General features: G+C 47.0%; 1 protein-coding gene across 1 annotated transcript in view; it reads right to left on the minus strand.

The window, feature by feature from the left end:
* Positions 1–871: 871 nt before the first annotated feature.
* Positions 872–22,151, minus strand: part of CEP76 (centrosomal protein 76) — a 46,402-nt gene continuing 25,122 nt past the window's right edge. Inside the window, exons 10-12 of the mRNA XM_077809068.1 lie at positions 15,037–15,370; positions 3,145–3,362; positions 872–1,182 (exon numbers count right to left, since the gene is read on the minus strand). Of these exons, the coding sequence (XP_077665194.1) occupies positions 1,044–1,182; positions 3,145–3,362; positions 15,037–15,370 (691 nt within the window). The 3' untranslated portion in view covers positions 872–1,043. The remainder of the gene's footprint in view (positions 1,183–3,144; positions 3,363–15,036; positions 15,371–22,151) is intronic.

A 22,151-nucleotide genomic window follows, 5' to 3' on the forward strand; every position in this document is an offset into this window, starting at 1 on the left:
GGAAAAAAGGCGCGAAACGATTGTCTGCCCTTGCTTTCACGGAGGGAGGGAGAGAACAGGGGCCTGACGATATGTACCCAGAACCACCCGTGACAATGTTTTAGCCCCATCAGGCGTTGGGATCTCAACCCAGAATTCCAATGGGCAGCGGAGACTGCGGGAACTGTGGGATAGCTATCCACAGTGCAACGCTCCGGAAGTCGACTCTAGCCTCGGTACTGTGGAAGCACTCCGCTGAGTTAATGCACTTAGAGCATTTTCTGTGGGGACACACACACTTGAGTATATAAAACCGATTTCTAAAAAACCGACTTCTATAAATTCGACCTTATTCCGTAGTGTAGACATACCCTAAGTGCCTGTAGCCTGGTGTTAAAGAACCTCAGAAGGAAGAATTTAGGACTTTTCCCAACTAATCAGGAAGCTATCAAATGAGATATCCTAGGACTCTATCCTGTGATTGCTTCCTAAGTGCTGTCAAAAGATGCCTAGACCAGTATGTAATTGAGACAGGGATAAAAGTGTATCCCCTCCTAACAAAGTGACTATTAGCATATTGGTGAAAATATTTGGTGCAAACCAGAAACAAAAAAAAGGGGGGGAGGGAGGGTTGACAAAGTGAAAGAGTCTCCCAAGAGTAAGCAAAGGAAACACCAGTGGACTTGGGTAAATAGGAATGTACAGAAAGGATGCTTACTTTTGATGAATCCTTCCACAATTTGCAACTGTGAAAAAGTAGTAGATATTTGCATACATGTTTTAATGAATGCAGATCTTTACCTCTAAAAATGTAAATAAAGCAACTTTTATTAAAATAAAAATATACACTTTATATAAATACACATTACAGTATATACAAGTATTTTTCCTTAATTTTGTTTTAAATACACACATTAAAATATTCACAACCATCATCAGAGTGGTGTTTATCCAAAGTGAAACATGAAATGTTGTAATTAATATGATTTTTAATAATAATGTTCATTTGTACTAACACTTATGTACACTGTTTCAAGGCTCTAAGAAGTATACGTGATTTTTTTTTAAAGTACAGAACGATATTTACAAGCAAACATGATCCAAACAGCACATGCAGATTCGGGATATGTAAACACTCGCACACGAACTGCAAGCCGCACTTGGTCTCCTCTACAACAGATTATTTCTTCACAGAAAGGAGACCTATTTGGCAGAGAGGAAACATGAATAATATGGTTTAAATATTGCGATTAGTTATGAGTGACTAAATCACTATTAAACTTTTTAGTTAAAAAAAATTGTACAAGTATTAATCATAATTGAAGTGACAGACATATTTCCAGGACATCAATATGCCAAGAATCTGGCTTTTTGATGCTATGACAGAGTAACATCATTATCCTATTGGTAGGACCCTACCAATTTCACAGCCGTGCACGGACCGTGAAATCAGCCCTCCCACAAGAAATCTGATCTCCCCAGCTGCTGGGAGCCTGGGGCTCCTAGCCATGCTGGTGAGGGACAGGACTTGTCCTTCTCCTACATGGCTTCTCTTGGTGAGGAGATCAGATCCACCTCCAGAGACAGCACAGAAAGGAAGGTGGTACACCTTCACTTCTGTGCTGCAGCAGCCCGGGAGCTGGGCTTCTGTCCCCTACCTGCCCCAGCCCCTGAAGTTCCTGCTGTGGCTCTAGGCGCTGAGCTCCTGGCTTCCCCTTCCACCCCCAGCAGCTCCTGCCGGGCTGGGGACTTCTGCTCCCTGTTGCTCCAGCTGGAGAAGCCCAGGCTTGGGGCTTTTACACATCCCCCACCCCCGGACAGCCCGGGCTCCCACAGCACCACACCCCACCAGCCAGGGCAACCGAGGCTTGGAGCTTTGGCACCTCCCTCCTGCTGGAGTGGCTCAGGGCTTCTGCCCCCCAGCCGGACCTCAGGGCAGCCCAGGCTCAGGGCAGCCCAGGCTCAAGGCTTCAGCCCCGCAGCTGCAGTTGGGGCTCGGGGTGCCTGGGCTTGACTCTTCTTCCCCCAGGGCTCCTGCCAGGGCTCAGGGTGACCCAGTTGGGGTTTCTACCCTATGGCTTCTTTTGGGGTTGGGAAACCCATTTTTCCAGGGAGCCCCTGCCTTAATCTGTCACTGGCCTGGACTAGCTCCGAGCAGCATGGGAGTGGGGGATCCTACCCATCTCCACCTCCCGGAACCTTCTCTAACTGCAGGAAGCTCAGAGGCTACTAGCTAGGCAGCACAGAAGTGAGGGTGGCAATCTTGGGACCAATGTTCGCTCTAATTTTTGAGAGGCTGTGCGTGCAAAAAATGTCTTCTGTGCAAACTGTTGTGTGCGCGGTGTTTCGCCGTGTGCACAGGGTTCAGGATCCGTGTGTGCGCGCACACGCGCACAACTTAGCAGGAACAGTGCTTGGGACCCCCCCTCTACAACAACTTTGCAATCTCCTCACGATCCCATTTTGGGTCGGGATCCCCATGGTTACAGCACCATGAAATTTTAGTTATAAACATCTGCAATTGTGAAATCGACCAATCTTAAAACCCTCTGGCTGTGAAATTGATCAGAATGAACCATGAATTTGGTAGGGCCCTCCCTATTAGTATTGAAAAGTAAATAACCTGAATGAAACCAAGCACAGGCCTCTTTGTATATCACCCCACTAAACACTTCCAACAACAAGATGCTGGGTTATATATTTCTGCTTTTCACTTACTGACTTAAGTGAATTTTCAATCCATGGGGCAGTGATCATAGGAAAAATAATTTGATTTTGCTTGATAATGTGAAGTGTCTCAAGTGTTTTAATAAATCCTACTGTCACAGCCTTGACCTCTCAGCTAATACAGCCAATAATTCTACTGATTGTAGTTACCGTGATATTAACAGCTGTCCATTAGATAGATACGGGGCTCAGACAAATTATTTATTTCACACAGGCTACTAAATAGTTACTACCGATCTGAACTAGATTTAGATTAGTGACCTAGATGGGAAAAGCTCTGTTCCCCATTTCCAGTTCATTATGCCATTCTGTTTTCTTGTTAAATCCCTTATGAATAAAAGGTGATAATTTAGATTTCAACTTCATCAATTATGAAAACTCACAATCAATTACATGTTTATAAAATCTAATACTACAAGATTTACATCTTAATCTTACCGAAGGCATGTAGAAAATGCTCTCCTTGCATTTCTGTAAACAAAATGGATGGGGAATCCTTTAAATGTGTGACCATCAGGTACTGCTCTCCTTATAGCATCCTGAAATTCTTCATTTCCTGCAGAGATGCTTGTTGTGCGTTCAAGCTCATAGGCTGCCAAGGCTGGTGACAAGAGATAGGATAGCTGGTCATCCCAAACTGTAGTAAGGCCTAGATCCTGTAGGATGAATCACAGAACAGAATGATTGGTCTCAAGGCACTAAAAAAAAAGTTTAAACATATGGTAGATTAAAACACATCTATTACATATGTGTGCTGAGATCAAGTCTATCATGCTGACCAATACTGTCTCATTGTTTCCTTATACTCCTGTCAGTATCCATCTGCTATCTCTTGTTTAATACTTCAATTGTAAGCTCTTTGGGGCAGGGTCTTTTTGTTCTGTGTTTGTACGGAACCTAGTGCAATGGGGTCCTGCTCCATGACTAGGGCGCCGAGGCCCTACAATATTACAAATAATAAACAAACAACAACAAATCTTTCATTCATCAGTCAATGTTGGAAATGAAAAGTAAAAAAGGTCAGTACGGCCTATCAACTACTATTACAAAAATGTGCCTTTGGCAGGAATTACACTGATACACAGAAGATTTAGTTCAGGGTGAGCTGCACGTGGGATAACTTTGCACTCAAAGGGAAATCTGTTTTAGAGGCAATGATGGGAGGGCTACAGTTCTTGTGGTTCAGGCAGGGGTGGGCAAACTACGGCCCGGGGCCACAGCCGGTCCTCCAGACATTTTAATCCGGTCCTCAAGCTCCTGCCGGGAAGTGGGGTCCAGGGCTTGCCCCGCTCTGGCGCTCCAGCCGGGGAGCAGGGTCGGCGTCTTGCCCCACTCTACACAGCTCCCAGAAGCAGCAGCATGTCCCTCCTACAGCTCCTACGCATAGGGGCAGCCAGGGGGCTCCGCATGCTGCCCCCACAACTACCACTGGCCAGAAACCACAGCCAATGGGAGCTGTAGGGGCAGCACCTGCACACAGGGCAGAGCCGCCTGGCCACACCTCTGGGTAGGAGCCACAGGGGGGACATGCCACTGTTTCTTGGAGCTGCTTGAGGTAAGCGCCGCCTGGACCCTGCCCCCCTGACCTTTTCGTGCAACCCAACCCCCTGCCCCAGTCCTGATCCCCCTCCCGCCCTCCAAACCCATCAGCCCCAGCCCGGAGCACCCTCCTGAACCCCCAACCCCTCATCCCCAGCCCCACCCCAGAGCCCGCACCCCCAGCTGGAGCCCTCCAACCCCCAATTTCGTGATCATTCATGGCCCGCCATACAGTTTCCATACCCATATGTGGCCCTCGAGCCAAAAAGTTTGCCCACCCCTGTTCTACAGCAATTATGAGACCTGAATCCATGGCAACAACAGACTTAGAATTTTGTACGTTCTGTTTTTCTCCTAGCTCTAAACTGTGAATTAGCAAAAATTAAAAGTAAAGTCAGAGTACAAGTCAAGAAAAAAGTAAAGTCAAGTCAAAAAAAAAGAAAAAGCAGACTAGAAATAAATACAATTGACCTAATTACAAAGTAATTTTTGCATAAAGCCAAGAGCCACTTTGTTAGCATGTGTGTAAAAAAAGAGCAAGGCAAATCCCAAAGCAAGATTCACTTACAAATAACATTTCTACTGTCCCACTAAAAATAATTTCCAAAGGGAATCGACTGCATAACCTGACTTTAAAAAAAAAAATACATAAATTGAAAACTACAAAATTCACTACTGTGCATGATCTTTATTTGCTCTATATAATGTAGTACCTTGTTTGTCCAATCTACTGTTAAAAAATTCCTGTTTAGGAAATTAAAGAGTGTTTGGTGCATAGTACTGGGCTTCAAACTAAGCCCACTAGCTTCTTCTTCCGCAGCAAGTATTGACAGTCTTGAGGCATGAATAATTAATCTCAAGATTTACATAAAATAAAAAGCATGGATAAGGATACAGTTAATTAACTTGGTTTGTGATCATGTCAGATAAACTTTGTGGGTTAGGTCTATCTAGTACAAGAATGAGACCGTGCCAAAAAACTGCCATGCCCCCAAAGATTCTAGAGAAAGTGGCTCAATAGCATTCCTTTCTCTGAGTCGTAAAAGGAAAAAATGGTCCAATTTACTGCTGGGGGATACCATTACAATGAGATGTGATATGGAGATCATGACCAACTGCTACTAAAGACACTGTGTTCTAAGAATGTGACTGTTATTCCTGATATGGCTAAACTGCAATTAAGGTAAGTACATTGATCAACCCAAATTCCTCTTGTAGTTTAAACTGAATAAATAATTCAGTTCTTGTCCTAAACTTTTGTGTTATGTCAGTAGTAGGCAGGCTGACCAGATAGCAAGTGTGAAAAAGGGGGACACATTGGGGTTTTTTGGGAGAGGGAGGGGGTGTAGTTGTGTATGTAAGACCAAGCCTCTAATATTGGGACCTTTGATCACTCTAGTGGTAGGTGAAGTATGAAAGCACATTTGTATCTGGCTCTTTTTGATGAAAGACACTGTATTAATGCGAGTATTACTGTACATGGCTAGACAGTTTATATGAAGTGAGGTAGACAGTTAATGGGGGAAAAAAAGAGGATTAAAGAAGGGCTTACAATTTTGGAATCAGTCTTCAGAAACGCAACGGAAAACGTCATGAGAATTTATTCACTGAAACCAGTCAGGAAAATATCTTCGTAATTAGGTCAGTGAGGCAGATAATAAATTTAGTATTAAGAGTTTAAGGAATTTTAGGAATTTCTGAAAAATGAGAGATCAAAGACTTGTCCAAGTTCCTTCCTATCTATCTGTTTCACCAAGTCAGAAGATTAAATCTAAATCTTAGGCTTTTGCTACAGCCCTAGACTTCCTGGGAAAAATCTAGCTTTTTCCCCAGTACAGTTTTGGACATATGGGAACCTGAACTTGAGAAGCAAAATTTTGAAAGCAGCAAGAAATACTGACCAGTTTGCTTACAACCACTGTGGAAGAAACAGTTACTTGCTGTAACTGTGGTTCTTCGCAATCTGATTCAGATGTGTATTCTACTTAGGTGCATGATTCCCCAGCACTCTGGAGCCTATGAATTTTTCCTAGCAGTACCAGTAAAGGGTCGGTGCTTGCGCCTTGTGGGTATAGCTCCTCCCAAGACAGAATCGCCCCGATTCCCTCAGTTCCTTTGCACCAAACGCCCAGAGATTAGACTCTGATGCAGAGGGCAAGGAGGGTGGTCACGGAAAACATATCTGCATCACACCTAGAAGAAAAGACAGTTACCTGTTCCATAACTGGTGTTCTTCGAGAGGTGTTGCTCATGTCCATTCCATATTAGGTTTGTGTGCTCACCACACGCGCTGGAAGTTTTTCCCTCAGTGGTATCATAGGGGATCGGCTCTGGTGCCCTCTGGAGTGGTTTAAGGGGTGGTTTAAGGGGTGCCACCAGCTCTCCCCACCCTCAGTTCCTTCTTGCCACCAGTGACTGTGCTGGAACATCTACGGCTTCAGCTAGCCTTTTTTCACTTTGTTCAGTGTTTTGAACTTTTCTTGTAAAATAGTTGTACTTAGTTAAGTTTCCCTTAGTGTGTTAGTGTTAAGAGTGTTTTTATTTGGTTGGTCCCGAATGGGACTTAGCCTAGGGATGGGGCATGCCCCAGTCCCCAGGCTTTAGGCCCTGCAATTGTTGCAAGAAACTGATGCCCACCAGCGATCCACATAATAGTTGTTTAAGGTGTCTCGGCGAGTCGCATTTGAGCGACAAGTGCTGTATTTGCAAGTCCTTCAAACCTCAGACTAAGAGGGAGAGAGACTTCCATCTCAAAGCACTCCTAATGGAATCAGCTCTAACTGTAGCACCAGAACAGTCGAGGTCTGACTCTGCCCTGAGCAGTGCAGCGTGGGTGTGAAGCATCCCATCGGCACTGTTGACGGATTGGCACCAATCCCCCGCCCCAGCACCTGCCAAGCAGCAAAAGAAGACCGGGAGAGGAAGATCTCCTACATCCCGCAAGGGGAAGGAGAGGGCAGGAGGGGGAGCCAAGGCCTGAGGAGGCCAGCTCGATACCTCCTACTGGGAATTGGATCCTGGCTCAGCTCAAGCAGTCCAGCCACCCCAACCCATGTCTGCCACGCCAGGCAGTAATGAGGGCCTTCGTCAGTTAGAGATCCCGTCAACGCCAGAGGTCCTGCAGGCAGCGCAGGATATCCTGGCGCAACTGGGGCCGCCCACACTGGCTACGGTGGTAGCCCGGTCTAGGGGTAAACCTGCCTTGGGTCCTTTCTATCATGGGGGACATCCCACCAGCGCTCACCTACACTGAGCCACCAGGCCTCCAAGGCAGAGAGGCAGGCTCGGCAAAGCCCTCATCAGTCTCTGGACTCAGGGCACCACACACAAGGCTTGAGGCGCGCCTCGCCAGTGACCTGGCACAGGCCTGCAGAGGTCCGCCCTTCCTGGCATCAACAGCACTGGAACTGGCCCAATGCTTCACCCTTGGGTCGACACCAGACAGTGGGGAAGGAGGGCGGGTCACGGAATGGACATGAGCAACACATCTCGAAGAACACCAGTTACGGAACAGATAACTATATTTTCTTCTTCGAGTGCTTGCTCATGTCCATTCCATATTAAGTGACGCCCAAGCAGTACCAATGGAGGCGGGTAGGAGTTCATGGACGAGCAGATTGCAACACAGCTCTGCCAAACCCAGTATCATCTCTGGCCTGCTGAGTGATTGCATAATGCGCTGTGAACCGAAGATCACATTGCGGCTCTGCAAATGTCCTGGATGGGAATGTGGACCAGAAAGGCCACAGAGGACGCCTGGGCTCTGGTCAAATGTGCCCTTATGATCGGCGGCGGTGACGGGACCTGTGCCAGCTCGTAACAGGTCTGAATGCAGGAGGTGATCCAGTAAGAAATCCTCTGTGAGGACACCAGAAGGCCCTTCATCCTGTCCACTGTTGTGATGAAGAGTTGGGTAGACCTACGGAAGGGCTTGGTATGCTCCAGGTAAAATGCCAGGGCACATCTTGACGTCCAGGGTGTGCAGCCTCCTTTCCTCACTAGTGGTGTGCAGCTTGGAACAAAAACACCAGGAGGAAGATGTCCTGGTTGACATGGAAGGAAGACACCACTTTGACAGAAAGGCCGGATGGGGTCGCAGTTGAACTTTGTCCTTGTAGAACACAGTGTATGGTGGCTCCAATGTCAGGGCTTTAATCTCTGACACTCATCTCAGTGATGTTATCGCCACAAGGAAAGCGACCTTCCATGACAGGTGGGAAAGGGAGCAGGAGCCCAGAGGCTCAAAGGCTGTGGGACAGGAGCCCGGACTCACAGGAAGAACCTTTTGAGGCCTCTCAGGAATCTGATCGACAAGTCATGCAAGAACACCATCTGACCTTGGATCAACAGGTGGAAAGCGGAGATGGCTGTGAGGTGCACCCTGATGGAAGAGAGTGCTAATCCCTGGTTCTTAAGATGAAGCAGGTAATCTAAAACAGATTGCAAGGAGGAGCGCGACAGAGAGATGCTACGCTCAAATGCCTAGTGGGAGAACTTGGCCAGGTAGGTCGCTTTGGTGGAAGGCTTCCTGCTTTCCAGGAGGACTTGCTGGACCTCGTTAGAGCAGGCCTGCTCCTCTGGGTTCAACCACGCAGCATCCATGCTGTGAGGAGGAGGGAGACAAGGCTGGGGTGTAGGAAGCGCCTGTGATCTTCGGAAATCAGATCCGGTCGGTCTGGAAGGGGCCAGGTCGCTGCTATGCCCATCAGCATGCCGAAACAATGTTGTCATGGCCACGCCGGGGCAATTATGATGACTTGGACCTTGTCTCTCTTGATCTTTGACAGGACTCTGCTGACGGGTGGTATCAGCAGCAACACATACATCAGACCCCCTGACAATGACAGGAAGAAGGTGTTGGAGAGAGAGAGTCCTTGCCCAGACCCTGCAGGGAACAGAATTGATGTCATTTCCTGTTCTGCCTGGTGGCGAACAGGTCCACTTGGAGAGTTCCCCATCTCTGAAAGAGCGTTCGGGCTACCTCTGGATGGAGCGATCACTCGTGGTGAGAGAAAAAGGACCTGCTGAGGCAATCTGCCAGCGTGTTCCTGACATCGGGGAGGTGACAGGCCTCCAGGTGGATCGCATGCTTGATGCGGAAATCCCATAGTCAGAGAGGCCCTTGACAGAGAGCCAATGAGCGTGCTCCCCCTTGCCTGTTGATGTAGAACATCAAGGCTGTATTGTCAGTCAACACTCTCACCATCTTGCCTGACAGATGCGGTAGGAAGACCTTGCAGGCCAAATGTACCTCCCTGAGCTCCTTGACATTTATGTGCAATGTCATCTCCTCCGGGGACCACGTCCCTTGTGTCTGTAGTTCGCCTAGATGTGCTCCCCAGGCAATGTCCGAAGCATCCGATATTAGTCCAACCAAGTGGCGCGGGCTGTCGAACGGAACCCCTTTCAGGACAGCCTAGGGGACAGTCCCCATTGCAGGGAGGTGAGCATCCCTGTGATGGTGACGACTTTGCCCAGGTGATCCCTGGACTGGGAATAGATTGTCAACAGCCACTGCTGCAATGTTCAATTTCTGAGCCTTGCATGGTGGACAACGTACGTACATGCTGCCATGTGGCCCAGCTAACACAGATATACCCGAGCTGTGGTTAGAAGGAACTCAGTGACCCCCACAATGAGATCCACCATCATCTGGAACCTCTCCTGTGACAGGAAAGCTCTGGCACAGGTGGAGTTGAGCACCATTCTGATGAATTCTATCCTTTGCACTGGAATGAAAGTTGACTTTTTGTCATTCACGAACAGGCCCAGGGACCGGCACGTGACCTGTAGCACTGCGACATCCTGTTGGACTTGAGACCTGGAGAGGCCTTTGACCAGCCAGTCATCGAGAAACGGGTATATTTGAATACCCTGAAGCCTGAGGTAAGCTACTACCACTGACATGCACTTGGTAAACACCCTTAGGACTGTTGTTAGGCTGAAAGGTAGGACTGCAAACTGACAGTAGTCTGATCCACCCGTGAAGCACAGGAAGCATCTGTGTCCGATCCGGGAGAGGATAATGGAAGCAAGGGAGACCATGCGGAACTTCAACTTCTTTAGGTATTTGTTGAGGTCTCGCAGGTCCAGGATGGGTCTTAGACCGTCTTTGGCCCTTGGGATCAGAAAGTACCGAGAAAAGAACCCCTTGTTCCTGTACTCAAAGAACTTCCTCCATCACTCCTAGCTGCAGCAGGCCCCTCACATCCTGCGTGAGGAGACTTTTGTGAGAAGGCTCCCTGAAGGGGGCGGGAGGTAGAAAGAAACTGGAGAGTATAGCCCTGGGCTACTGTGTTGAGGACCCAGCGGTCCAAGGTTATTGCGGTCCATGCAGGGAGGAAAAAAGAAAGGCGATTGGAGAAACATAGGGAGGATGGATCCAGGGTACAGTCTGGTAGGTCACCCTTGGGCGCACCCTCAAAATGCCTGTTTGCCACCATGCCTGTTTTGGGCGGTGCCCGACTGGGTAGAGGGTGGTGGCTCTGGCAGCATTTGTTGCCTCTGCTCTTCTTATGAGCTGTCTCTTGCCTGGGTTGGCTCCCTTGACCCTGTGGGCTATTGCAGCTTGAACCGCTTACAGGCCTGACTCATGATGTAGAGCCCTAGGGTTTTCAATGTAGTACAGGAGTCCTTCAACCTGTGTAATTTATTGTCTGTCTGCTCAGCAAACAGCTCTTGGACATTGAAGGGAAGGTCCTGTATCGACTGTTGGGCCTCCGTTGACAAGCCTGAGAGGAGGAGTCAGAACACCCTCCGCATGGAGTGGCAGAGGCTATGGTGCATGCTACAGAGTCCACCACATCCAAGGCTGCTTGCAGGGCTGTTCTGGCCACAGCCTTGCCCTTGAGGATCACCCAGAACTCCGTCCTGGTGTCCTCAAAAAGTGAATCCTCAAACTTGGCCATGGCTTGCCACATATTGAAATCTTGGCAGTTGGCTACCCTCATCTGGAGAATTAATAAACCTTAAGTCCAAACAAATCCAGCCTCTTTGAGTCTTCTCAGTCTCTGCAGCCAGGAGAAGAGAGCTTCCACTCTCTGGCTTTGCCCTTTTCTGTCTGCCCCTTGGCTTCTTTCCCAAGGCTTTTATGCAGCCCCAGGCTACTTAAGCAAACAGCTGTTTCCCCTTTGTCAATCAGGTGCAGGTTTCCCTAGCCAGCTCGGGCATAAATATAAAGGGAAGGGTAACCACCTTTCTGTATACAGTGCAATAAAATCCCTCTTGACCAGAGGCAAAAGCCGTTCACCTGTAAAGAGTTAAGAAGCTAAGATAATCTCGCTGGCACCTGACCAAAATGACCAATGAGGAGACAAGATACTTTCAAATCCGGAGGGGTGGTGGAAAAAAGGGGTTCGTCTGTCTGTGTGATGCTTTTGCCGGGAACAGATCAAGAATGCAGCCTTACAACTGTTAGTAAGTAATCTAGCTAGAAATGCGTTATATTTCCTTTTGTTTAATGGCTGGTAAAATAAGCTGTGCTGGATGGAATGTATATTCCTGTTTTTGTGTCTTTTTGTAACTTAAGGTTTTGCCAAGAGGGATTCTCTATGTTTTGAATCGGATTACCCTGTGAAGTATTTACCATCCTGATTTTACAGCGGTGATGCTTTTACTTTTTCTTTAATTAAAAGTCTTTTTAGAACCTGATTGATTTTTCATTATTCTTAATATCCAAGGGTTTGGGTCTGTGTTCCCCCATACAAATTGGTGAGGATTCTTATCAAGCCTTCCCCAGGAAAGGGGGTGTAGGGCTTGGGGGTACATTTTGGGGGAAGACGTCTCCAAGTAGGCTTTTTCCCTGTTCTTTGTTTAAAACGCTTGGTGGTGGTGGCGGCAGCATACGGTTCAAGGACAAGGCAAAGTTTGTATCTTGGGGAAGTTTTTAACCTAAGCTGGTAAGAACAAGCTTAGGGGGTCTTTCATGCAGGTCCCCACATCTGTACCCTCGAGTTCAGAGTGGGGAAGGAACCTTGACAAGCTCCAATTTAACTCCCTTAATTGGAGATGGTGTGACAGAGGGCTGGCCCAAGAGTCCCAGCCCAGCACCCTGTCAAAGCGGCTTAAGAAAAAACAAAAAGAACAAAAAAACAGACCAAACCAAACCTGTCCCAACCACAGGCTCTAAACTGTCAATGATCCCAGATGCTCTCCCCAACCTATCAGGGAACAATCAGTGACGACAGTTCTGGTTGGTAAGTGCTGAGTGAAGGAGATGTCTTGATATACATTCCTCACAACTGTCCACAACTGAAAGAAGTCCAGGATCAGACAGAGGGAGGTGGACCAACTTGTCCAAGAGATGAAGGATTGGACAGTGAACAGTCCTGAGCCATATCTGAAGAAAGCAAAGATGCAACCTTGTGAACTGAACCACCTGCATGCCTGCAGACATGTGGCTTAAGAGCCTCAGGCACATATGAACTGTTCTGGAAGGTTGAGACTGCAGATCGAGACAAAGGCGGTGAATTGTCTAGAAATGGTTGGTTGGCAGAAATGCTCTTGAATTCTTAGAGTCTATTAGGGCCCCAATGAACTCGATTTTTTGAGTGGGACCAATGTTGACTCTCTGGTGTTTAGGACGAGACCGATACAGTTGAGTAAGCGAAGTGTAACATGTAAATGAAAAAGGACTTCTTCCCTGGACTTGCCTCCCAGTAGCCAGTCGTCCAGATACAGAAAGACACGGATTCCCTTCCTCCTGAGGTATGCCATTACCATGAACATTCATTTCGTAAAAACTTGGGGAGCAGAAGAGAGACAGAAAAAGAGTATTGGGAATAGAAGCCCTTACCTCGCTGTTCTCGAGAAAGTTCCTCCACTGTTCCCAAAACCAGTAAAGAGAGGAGCTGCTTGAGGAATAGTATCTCATGAGATGGGTCCCTTAAGACAGACAGGGAGGGCGTGTTTGTGGGGGAGGAGGAGTGGAGAGGAACTGGATAGCACAGATCGATTTGATGATGCTTAGGAACCAGCTATTGCTTGTAATCGAGCCCCAAACTTTGTCAAAAGTAATCCAGCATGTCTCTGAACAAAAGTGGGATAAAGGAAGCATTGACTAGACCACTGCTCTGGACCAAAAGAATCAAAATGGGCACTTGGGGGTGCCGGGGGAAGGTATGTCAACTGGTCGAACTCTAGACCCAACTGCCTCCTCCTCTGGGATCTACACCCCTTTCTGGGATAATCCCGCTTCTCCCAAGGAGGAAAAGGGTGCCCAAAGGTGCTTTGCGGATGGTATTGTTGCTGCTGTTGGCCACTGATATGGCGCCTCTGCACCGAGTGTATATATACCCCCCAAGGAACGTAGGGTGGCCCTAGAATCCTTGAAGGAGTGCAAGGTCTCATCTGTCTTGTCCGAAAACAAAACCCGGTCATGAAAGGGAAAATCCTCTACGGCCTGCTGCACATCGGGAACAATGCCCAAATTCTGCAGGGAGGAACATATGTGCAACCCAATTGGTACTGCTACTGAAGATCTCCAATCCCAGGCACACAGGGCACTGCTGGACCTATAGTAGAGCACCCATAGGGACACTACTCGAAGAACCAGCGGCAACACTCTCGCAACCTGAGGGTGACCTCTAATCTGACACAGGCCTCTGAGGCCGAAGCAGGCCACATGGCCTGTTCAAGCAGGTGATGCTTCATGTGAAGGTCCTTTGCCTGAGTACATTTAATGAACAATCTACAGCTCAAACACTGATCCTTGGTGTGGGCCTCACTCACACACAGCAAGCTCCATGTGTGAGGATCATTGTTGGGGGATCACTCCCCCACACCATGGACAATGTTTAAACCCTAGTGAAGGCATCACAGGGGAATACTTAACTAAATACGACTAACACTAAGGGCACTATTAATTATATAGTGCTAGAAAAAAAACCCCAAAACACTAAAATAGTGAGAGACTGTGATGTTTAGGCCACACAGAGATCAGACTCTAGCCACAGGCAGTACGAAGGAACTGAGTTTGGAGACGGGAGGTGCCACCTCACGTAGCCAGGGGAGGAGCTGTGGCCATGAGACGCAAGTGCTGCCTCATTATGGGTACTGCTAGGCAAAATCTGTGGCTCTGATGTTCTGGGCGCATACACATCTAAGTGGAATACATGGCTTCATCTAGTCGAAGAACTAAAATCTTTCCAGACTATACTTCTGCACTGGCGAAATGTAACAGAGTTCTTCTAAAGTTAAAAAAAGAGATGAGCCGAAGAGGGGCTTAAATCCAGGAACGCTATATCCAGGAGGTTATATGTGGAACAAAGTGTAAATTTTTTAATAAGTATTAGTCAAATTTTACAGAAATTAATGTGAAGACTTACGGGTATATCATAAAGACTAATCCCAAGTCTTTAGCAGATGTTTAAAGATTAAACTATTTAAACTAGCATTTCTTCAAAAATATATTGCATTTGCTTTTAAAAGGGCTTCTTTATACCCAATGCAGAAAAAATCAACCCCAGCACATTACTGCACTATGAGAAATCAGTTAAACAGGAGAAGGGACAATACCAACCTTGGAAGGTACTGAGATATTTTTAATCTTGTAAAGTACTCAGACATTAGAGTGATTAAAAACGAACAACTACAAATTTTTTAATTGCTTGATGTAATCCTCTCAAACAGTTTCTTTCAGTCACATACACTAAATAGTGGTGCAATGGTGACTGCTGAGAGCATGTACTGTAAACCAAAATGCCCCCCCTCCAAATTTTTAGACAAGTAGATACTAAAAACTTGATACCTCATTTATTTGGCATACCAATGAAAAACATTAAAGAACAGTACCTTTCTGTGTTCTGACACCAGTATTCTCAGCTGTAATTCTATCTCATTGCTTATTACTGCAGCATCTATTGTGGAAGCACAAAGAGGGGGGAAAGGAGGAAGTGAAGTTGTGGCCCCTGGAGAACACACAGATTTGATTGCTTCTCCACTCATTGGTTTCCATTTAGATTCATCATGCAGGTCGAACACACAGACTTCCACTGCATCGGAGGGCTGGCAATTCCCCAAGAACATCTGATGATTAAAGACACATCCTACTGTTCGATAAGGATACATTGGCTTGGGTTGTTCAACAAGTGGAGGGTCATCCGGATTGATAGGAGTGTGGATGTATCTAAAGATCAAAAAGGTATGCTATTATATTAAGAATATTTTGAAGTAAATAAATGTTTACTTTATTGGGAGAGGGTTACAAGATATAAATATTTAGCTGGCATAGAAATACAGTGAGATTGTTTCACCATGAAAGAACCTTGCATCACAAATTACTTTTCTTAATTTAAATTTTGTCCCCCCGCCCTTTTTTAAAAATTTACATTAAAAGGTACTCTGACTAAACTAACATTTTTCTTTTAATCTTATTGTAATGAGATGCTCCAAGATATCACTACTGTTCTGCAGATGGAAGGTGTTTAAAACCAGCATGGGATCACATGAAATCCTACACTCTTGCCCCCACTTCACCTTCACTGAACATTCTTACATAAACTTCCATTCTGGGTAACAATCCATTTATTCATACTTGCATGAAATGTATCATTTGTTTAGTTCATATTATGTAGTGCAGTCAGCTGATGAGCAACTGCTTCTCTTAAAGCTTCAAAGAGATCAGTCAGTGAATTAATGTTGCTGTGCCATTCTCTCACTTCAGTCATTTTGGAGGAGCATAGGGTGCTATGCTAGGGTGCTCTGTATTTTAGAATATATAGGGTATATTTCTTAAAATCCTTCTTGTCCAATTCTTATGTGATATTGCATTGTTCAAGTAATACCACCTCCGGAGCAGAAAGATACATGTGCAAAATAAAAAGAAAAATACAAAAAAAAAAAATAAATAACTAGGGAGCACTCTTACTACTCACTGGTACTGTGTGAGCACTGGCCTTCCCCTCAACTGCACTCACTGCATTTGCTTTTAAAAGAAAAATGTCAAATTAACTACTTTTAAAGATACAGATATAGATAGATAGATATTTTATTCTCTTCCCCTCTCCTTTTTTGTGTGGAACATAGGGCCTTCACCACTGCCTTTCCTGTTTGCTGGTCTCCTTAGCTTCTTCCTCTGTCATTCTGATTGCTTTCAGTTTTCCATATCTTTGGTCTACTCATCACCTCTTGCCCTGGGAGTTCCAGTCCAACACCTAACTTATTTAGTTTTTTCCTCCATTTATTTCACAGCAATCTCCATTTTCATTCTGTCCTATCAGTTTCTGTTTCATTCTTCTCCAGATTCTTTGTGATTTTTTTTTCTGGCCATCTGGTATTGAGCATTTGTCTAAGGCAGCTGTTTATGGAAAATTGGAGTTTAGATTGTAAGGTTGATAAGTTTCCAAGTGTCAGTACCATATAATAAGACCGACTTCACAATTGTGTTAAATATTTAAAGTTTAGTTTGGAAGACAAGAGTTACATTTCTCCAAATCATCTATAGAGTTAGAAAGGCATGTCTGGCTTGTGCTATTTTAGCTTTAAGGTCTTTGATTATTCCACATGTTGTACTTACAATGCTGCCAGGATATGTGAAATATCGGACTTCTTCTAAGTCAGTCCAGAAAATGTTATTGGTGTTTCCTGTGCATTAATTCTCGTATTAATTTTCTCCGTGGTGATTTTCAACCCTACTAATGGTGCATAGACCTGGAGATCACAGAGACATGCAAGCCAATACAAATGCATTAGCAGACAAATGGAATAGCAAATTGATGTCATCTGCAAAATTAAGGTCCTCTAACCTGTATGCCCTGGTCTACACTAGGACTTTAGGTCGAATTTAGCAGCGTTAAATCGATGTAAACCTGCACCCATCCACACGATGAAGCCCTTTATTTCGACTTAAAGGGCTCTTAAAATCGATTTCCTTACTCCACCCCTGACAAGTGGATTAGCGCTTAAATCGGCCTTGCCGGCTCGAATTTGGGGTACTGTGGACACAATTCGACGGTATTGGCCTCCGGGAGCTATCCCAGAGTGCTCCATTGTAACTGCTCTGGACAGCACTCTCAACTCAGATGCACTGGCCAGGTAGACAGGAAAAGAACCGCGAACTTTTGAATCTCATTTCCTGTTTGGCCAGCGTGGCAAGCTGCAGGTGACCATGCAGAGCTCATCAGCAGAGGTGACCATGATGGAGTCCCAGAATCGCAAAAGAGCTCCAGCATGGACCGAACAGGAGGTATGGGATCAGATCGCTGTTTGGGGAGAGGAATCCGTGCTATCAGAACTCCGTTCCAGTTTTCGAAATGCCAAAACCTTCGTCAAAATCTCCCAGGGCATGAAGAACAGAGGCCATAACAGGGACCCGAAGCAGTGCCGTGTGAAACTGAAGGAGCTGAGGCAAGCCTACCAGAAAACCAGAGAGGTGAACGGCCGCTCCGGGTCAGAGCCCCAAACATGGCGCTTCTAAGATGAGCTGCGTGCCATTTTAGGGGGTTCAGCCACCACTACCCCAGCCGTGTTGTTTGACTCCTTCAATGGAGATGGAGGCAACACAGAAGCAGGTTTTGGGGACGAAGAAGAAGATGATGATGTTGTTGTTGTAGATAGCTCACAGCAAGCAAGTGCAGAAACCGGTTTTCCTGACAGCCAGGAACTGTTTCTCACCCTGGACCTGGAGCCAGTATCCCCTGAACCCACCCAAGGCTGCTTCCTGGACCCGGCAGGCAGAGAAGGTACCTCCGGTGAGTGTACCTTTTAAAATACTATACATGGTTTAAAAGCAAGCATGTGAAAGGATTACTTTGCCCTGGCATTCACGGCTCTCCTGGATGTACTCCCAAAGCCTTTGCAAAAGGTTTCTGGGGAGGGCAGCCTTATTGCGTCCTTCATGGTAGGACACTACCACTCCAGGCCAGTAACACGTACTCGGGAATCATTGTACAACAAAGCATTGCAGTGTATGTTTGCTGGCGTTCAAACAACATCCGTTCTTTATCTCTCTGTGTTATCCTCAGGAGAGTGAGATATAATTCATGGTCACCTGGTTGAAATAGAGTGCTTTTCTTCAGGGGACACTCAGAGGAGCCCATTCCTGCTGGGCTGTTTGCCTGTGGCTAAACAGAAATGTTCCCCGCTGTTAGCCACGGGGAGAGGGGGAGAGGGTTGAGGGGGTAGCCACGCGGTGAGGGGAGGCAAAATGAGACCTTGTAATGAAAGCACATGTGCTATGTATGTAATGTTAACAGCAAGGTTTACCCTGAAAGAGTGTAGCCACTGTTTTATAAAATGTGTCTTTTTAAATATCGCTGTCCCTTTTTTTTTCTCCACCAGCTGCATGTGTTTCAATGATCACAGGATCTTCTCCTTCCCAGAGGCTAGTGAAGATTAGAAAGAAAAAAAAAATCCACTCGAGATGAAATGTTCTCCGAGCTCATGCTGTCCTCCCGCACTGACAGAGCACAGATGAATGCGTGGAGGCAAATAATGTCAGAGTGCAGGAAAGCACAAAATGACCGGGAGGAGAGGTGGCAGGCTGAAGAGAGGGCTGAAGCTCAAATGTGGTGGCAGCGTGATGAGAGGAGGCAGGATTCAATGCTGAGGCTGCTGGAGGACCAAACCAGTATGCTCCAGTGTATGGTTGAGCTGCAGCAAAGGCAGTTGGAGCACAGACTGCCACTACAGCCCCTGTGTAACCAACCGCCCTCCTCCCCAAGTTCCATAGCCTCCACACCCAGACGCCCAAGAACGCAGTGGGGGGGCCACCGGCCAACCAGCCACTCCGCCACAGAGGATTGCCCAAAAAAAAAGAAGGCTGGCATTCAATAAATTTTAAAGTTGTAAACTTTTAAAGTGCTGTGCTTAAAGTGCTGTGTGGCATTTTCCTTCCCTCCTCCACCACCCCTCCTGGGCTACCTTGGTAGTCATCCCCCTATTTGTGTGATGAATGAATAAAGAATGCATGAATGTGAAGCAACAATGACTTTATTGCCTCTGCAAGCGGTGATTGAAGGGAGGAGGGGAGGGTGGTTAGCTTACAGGGAAGTAGAGTGAACCAAGGGGTGGGGGGTTTCATCAAGGAGAAACAAACAGAACTTTCACACCGTAGCCTGGCCAGTCATGAAACTGGTTTTCAAAGCTTCTCTGATGCGTACCACGCCCTCCTGTGCTCTTCTAACCGCCCTGGTGTCTGGCCGCGCGTAACCAGCAGCCAGGTGATTTGCCTCAACCTCCCACCCCGCCATAAACGTCTCCCCCTTACTCTCACAGATATTGTGGAGCACACAGCAAGCAGTAATAACAGTGGGAATATTGGTTTCGCTGAGGTCTAAGCGAGTCAGTAAACTGCGCCAGCGCGCCTTTAAACGTCCAAATGCACATTCTACCACCATTCTGCACTTGCTCAGCCTGTAGTTGAACAGCTCCTGACTACTGTCCAGGCTGCCTGTGTACGGCTTCATGAGCCATGGCATTAAGGGGTAGGCTGGGTCCCCAAGGATACATATAGGCATTTCAACATCCCCAATGGTTATTTTCTGGTCTGGGAATAAAGTCCCTTCCTGCAGCTTTTGAAACAGACCAGAGTTCCTGAAGATGCGAGCGTCATGTACCTTTCCCGGCCATCCCACATTGATGTTGGTGAAACGTCCCTTGTGATCCACCAGAGCTTGCAGCACTATTGAAAAGTATCCCTTGCGGTTTATGTACTCGGCGGCTTGGTGCTCCGGTGCCAAGATAGGGATATGGGTTCCGTCTATGGCCCCACCACAGTTAGGGAATCCCATTGCAGCAAAGCCATCCACTATGACCTGCACATTTCCCAGGGTCACTACCCTTGATATCAGCACATCTTTGATTGCGTGGGCTACTTGCATCACAGCAGCCCCCACAGTAGATTTGCCCACTCCAAATTGATTCCCAACTGACCGGTAGCTGTCTGGCGTTGTAAGCTTCCACAGGGCTATCGCCACTCGCTTCTCAACTGTGAGGGCTGCTCTCATCTTGGTATTCATGTGCTTCAGGGCAGGGGAAAGCAAGTCACAAAGTTCCATGAAAGTGCCCTTACGCGTGCGAAAGTTTCGCAGCCTCTGGGAATCGTCCCAGACCTGCAACACTATGCGGTCCCACCAGTCTGTGCTTGTTTCCCGAGCCCAGAATCGGCGTTCCACAGCACGAACCTGCCCCATTAGCACCATGATGCATGCATTGGCAGGGCCCATGCTTTCAGAGAAATCTGTGTCCATGTCCTGATCACTCACGTGACCGCGCTGACATCGCCTCCTCGCCTGGTATCGCTCTGCCAGGTTCTGGTGCTGCATATACTGCTGGATAATGCATGTGGTGTTTAATGTGCTCCTAATTGCCAAAGTGAGCTGAGCGGCCTCAATGCTTGCCTTGGTATGGCGTCCACACAGAAAAAAGGCGTGGCACGATTGTCTGCCATTGCTCTGACGGAGAGAGGGGCAACTGACGACACGGCTTACAGGTTGGCTTCAGGGAGCTAAAAATCAACAAAGGGAGTGTCTTTACATCAAGGAGTATTTCAGGCAGGACTTCACGGAGGGTTCCAATAAGAAATGGTGCACCTAAGTTATTGTTCTTATTGGAACAAGGAGGTTAGTCTGGCCTCTGATTGATACATGGCTAGATTTACCTCGCTGCACCTTCCCTGTGACTGACTGCAGTGTGACCTAGAGGAATGAGTCCCCTAGACGGGGGAGGAGGCAAATGAGTACAAAACAAATCTGGTCTATTTCTTGTTTTGATCCACTCCATCTATCTTTTACATCTTTGGCTGGCAGCAGACGGTGCAGAAGGACTGCATGCCATCCACATCTCATGGCTGCTCGGCAGAAGATGGTACAGTACGACTGCTAGCCATCCTCATCCCTTGCCTGCCCGGCAGAAGATGGTACAATACGACTGCTAGCCATCCTCATCCCTTGCCTGCCCGGCAGAAGATGGTACACTACGACTGCTAGCAATCCGTATCGCCTGCCTGCTCACCATAAGACGGTTCAATAGGACTGACTGCAGGACTAAAGAGAATGACCTGGTCAAGTCACTCCAAATTTAGTCCCTGCGCCCATGTTTGCCCAGGTGCTCCCGGCTGACATGGCCAGGAGCACCTCGGACACGACGATGACGGCTACCAGTCATATTGCACCGTCTGCTGCCAGAAGGCAATGGGTTGCTGCTACTGTGTAGCAATGCCGTACCGCGTCTGCCAGCACCCAGGAGACATACGGTGATGGTTACCTGAGCGGGCTCCATGCTTGCCGTGGTATGGCGTCTGCACAGGTAACTCAGGAAAAAAGGCGCGAAACGACTGTCTGCCCTTGCTTTCACGGAGGGAGGGAGGGAACGGGGGCCTGACGATATGTACCCAGAACCACCCGCGACAATGTTTTAGCCCCATCAGGGATTGGGATCTCAACCCAGAATCCCAATGGGCAGCGGAGACTGCAGGAACTGTGGGATAGCTACCCACAGTGCAACGCTCCGGAAGTCGACTCTAGCCTCGGTACTGTGGAAGCACTCTGCCGAGTAAATGCACTTAATGCACTTAGGGCATTTTCTGTGGGGGGACACACACTCGAATATATAAAATTTCTAAAAAATTTCTAAAAAAACGACTTCTATAAATTTGACCTTATTCCGTAGTGTAGACATACCCTATGTGAGAGTCTATTGTATGCCACTTGGGTGTTCTATGGTTTTTGTCATTAACCAATCACTACCAGTAAAAAGGATCATGGATGACGTAAGACATCCTTGTCCGATGCTCGCAATAACTTTGAATGCTTTAGTCACGTATTTCTTGGCATTTCCTATTTTAATAGATGATCGGAACTGTGTACACAAATTTTTGAGGGATTCTATAGTGGCATAGCAACTTCCATCAAACTATTCTGTCACTGTATCAAAGGGTTTGGAAATCAGTAAAATTCATATAAACTGGT

This window comes from Eretmochelys imbricata, chromosome 2 (genome assembly GCF_965152235.1).
Source record: "Eretmochelys imbricata isolate rEreImb1 chromosome 2, rEreImb1.hap1, whole genome shotgun sequence".
NCBI lineage: Eukaryota > Metazoa > Chordata > Testudines > Cheloniidae > Eretmochelys > Eretmochelys imbricata.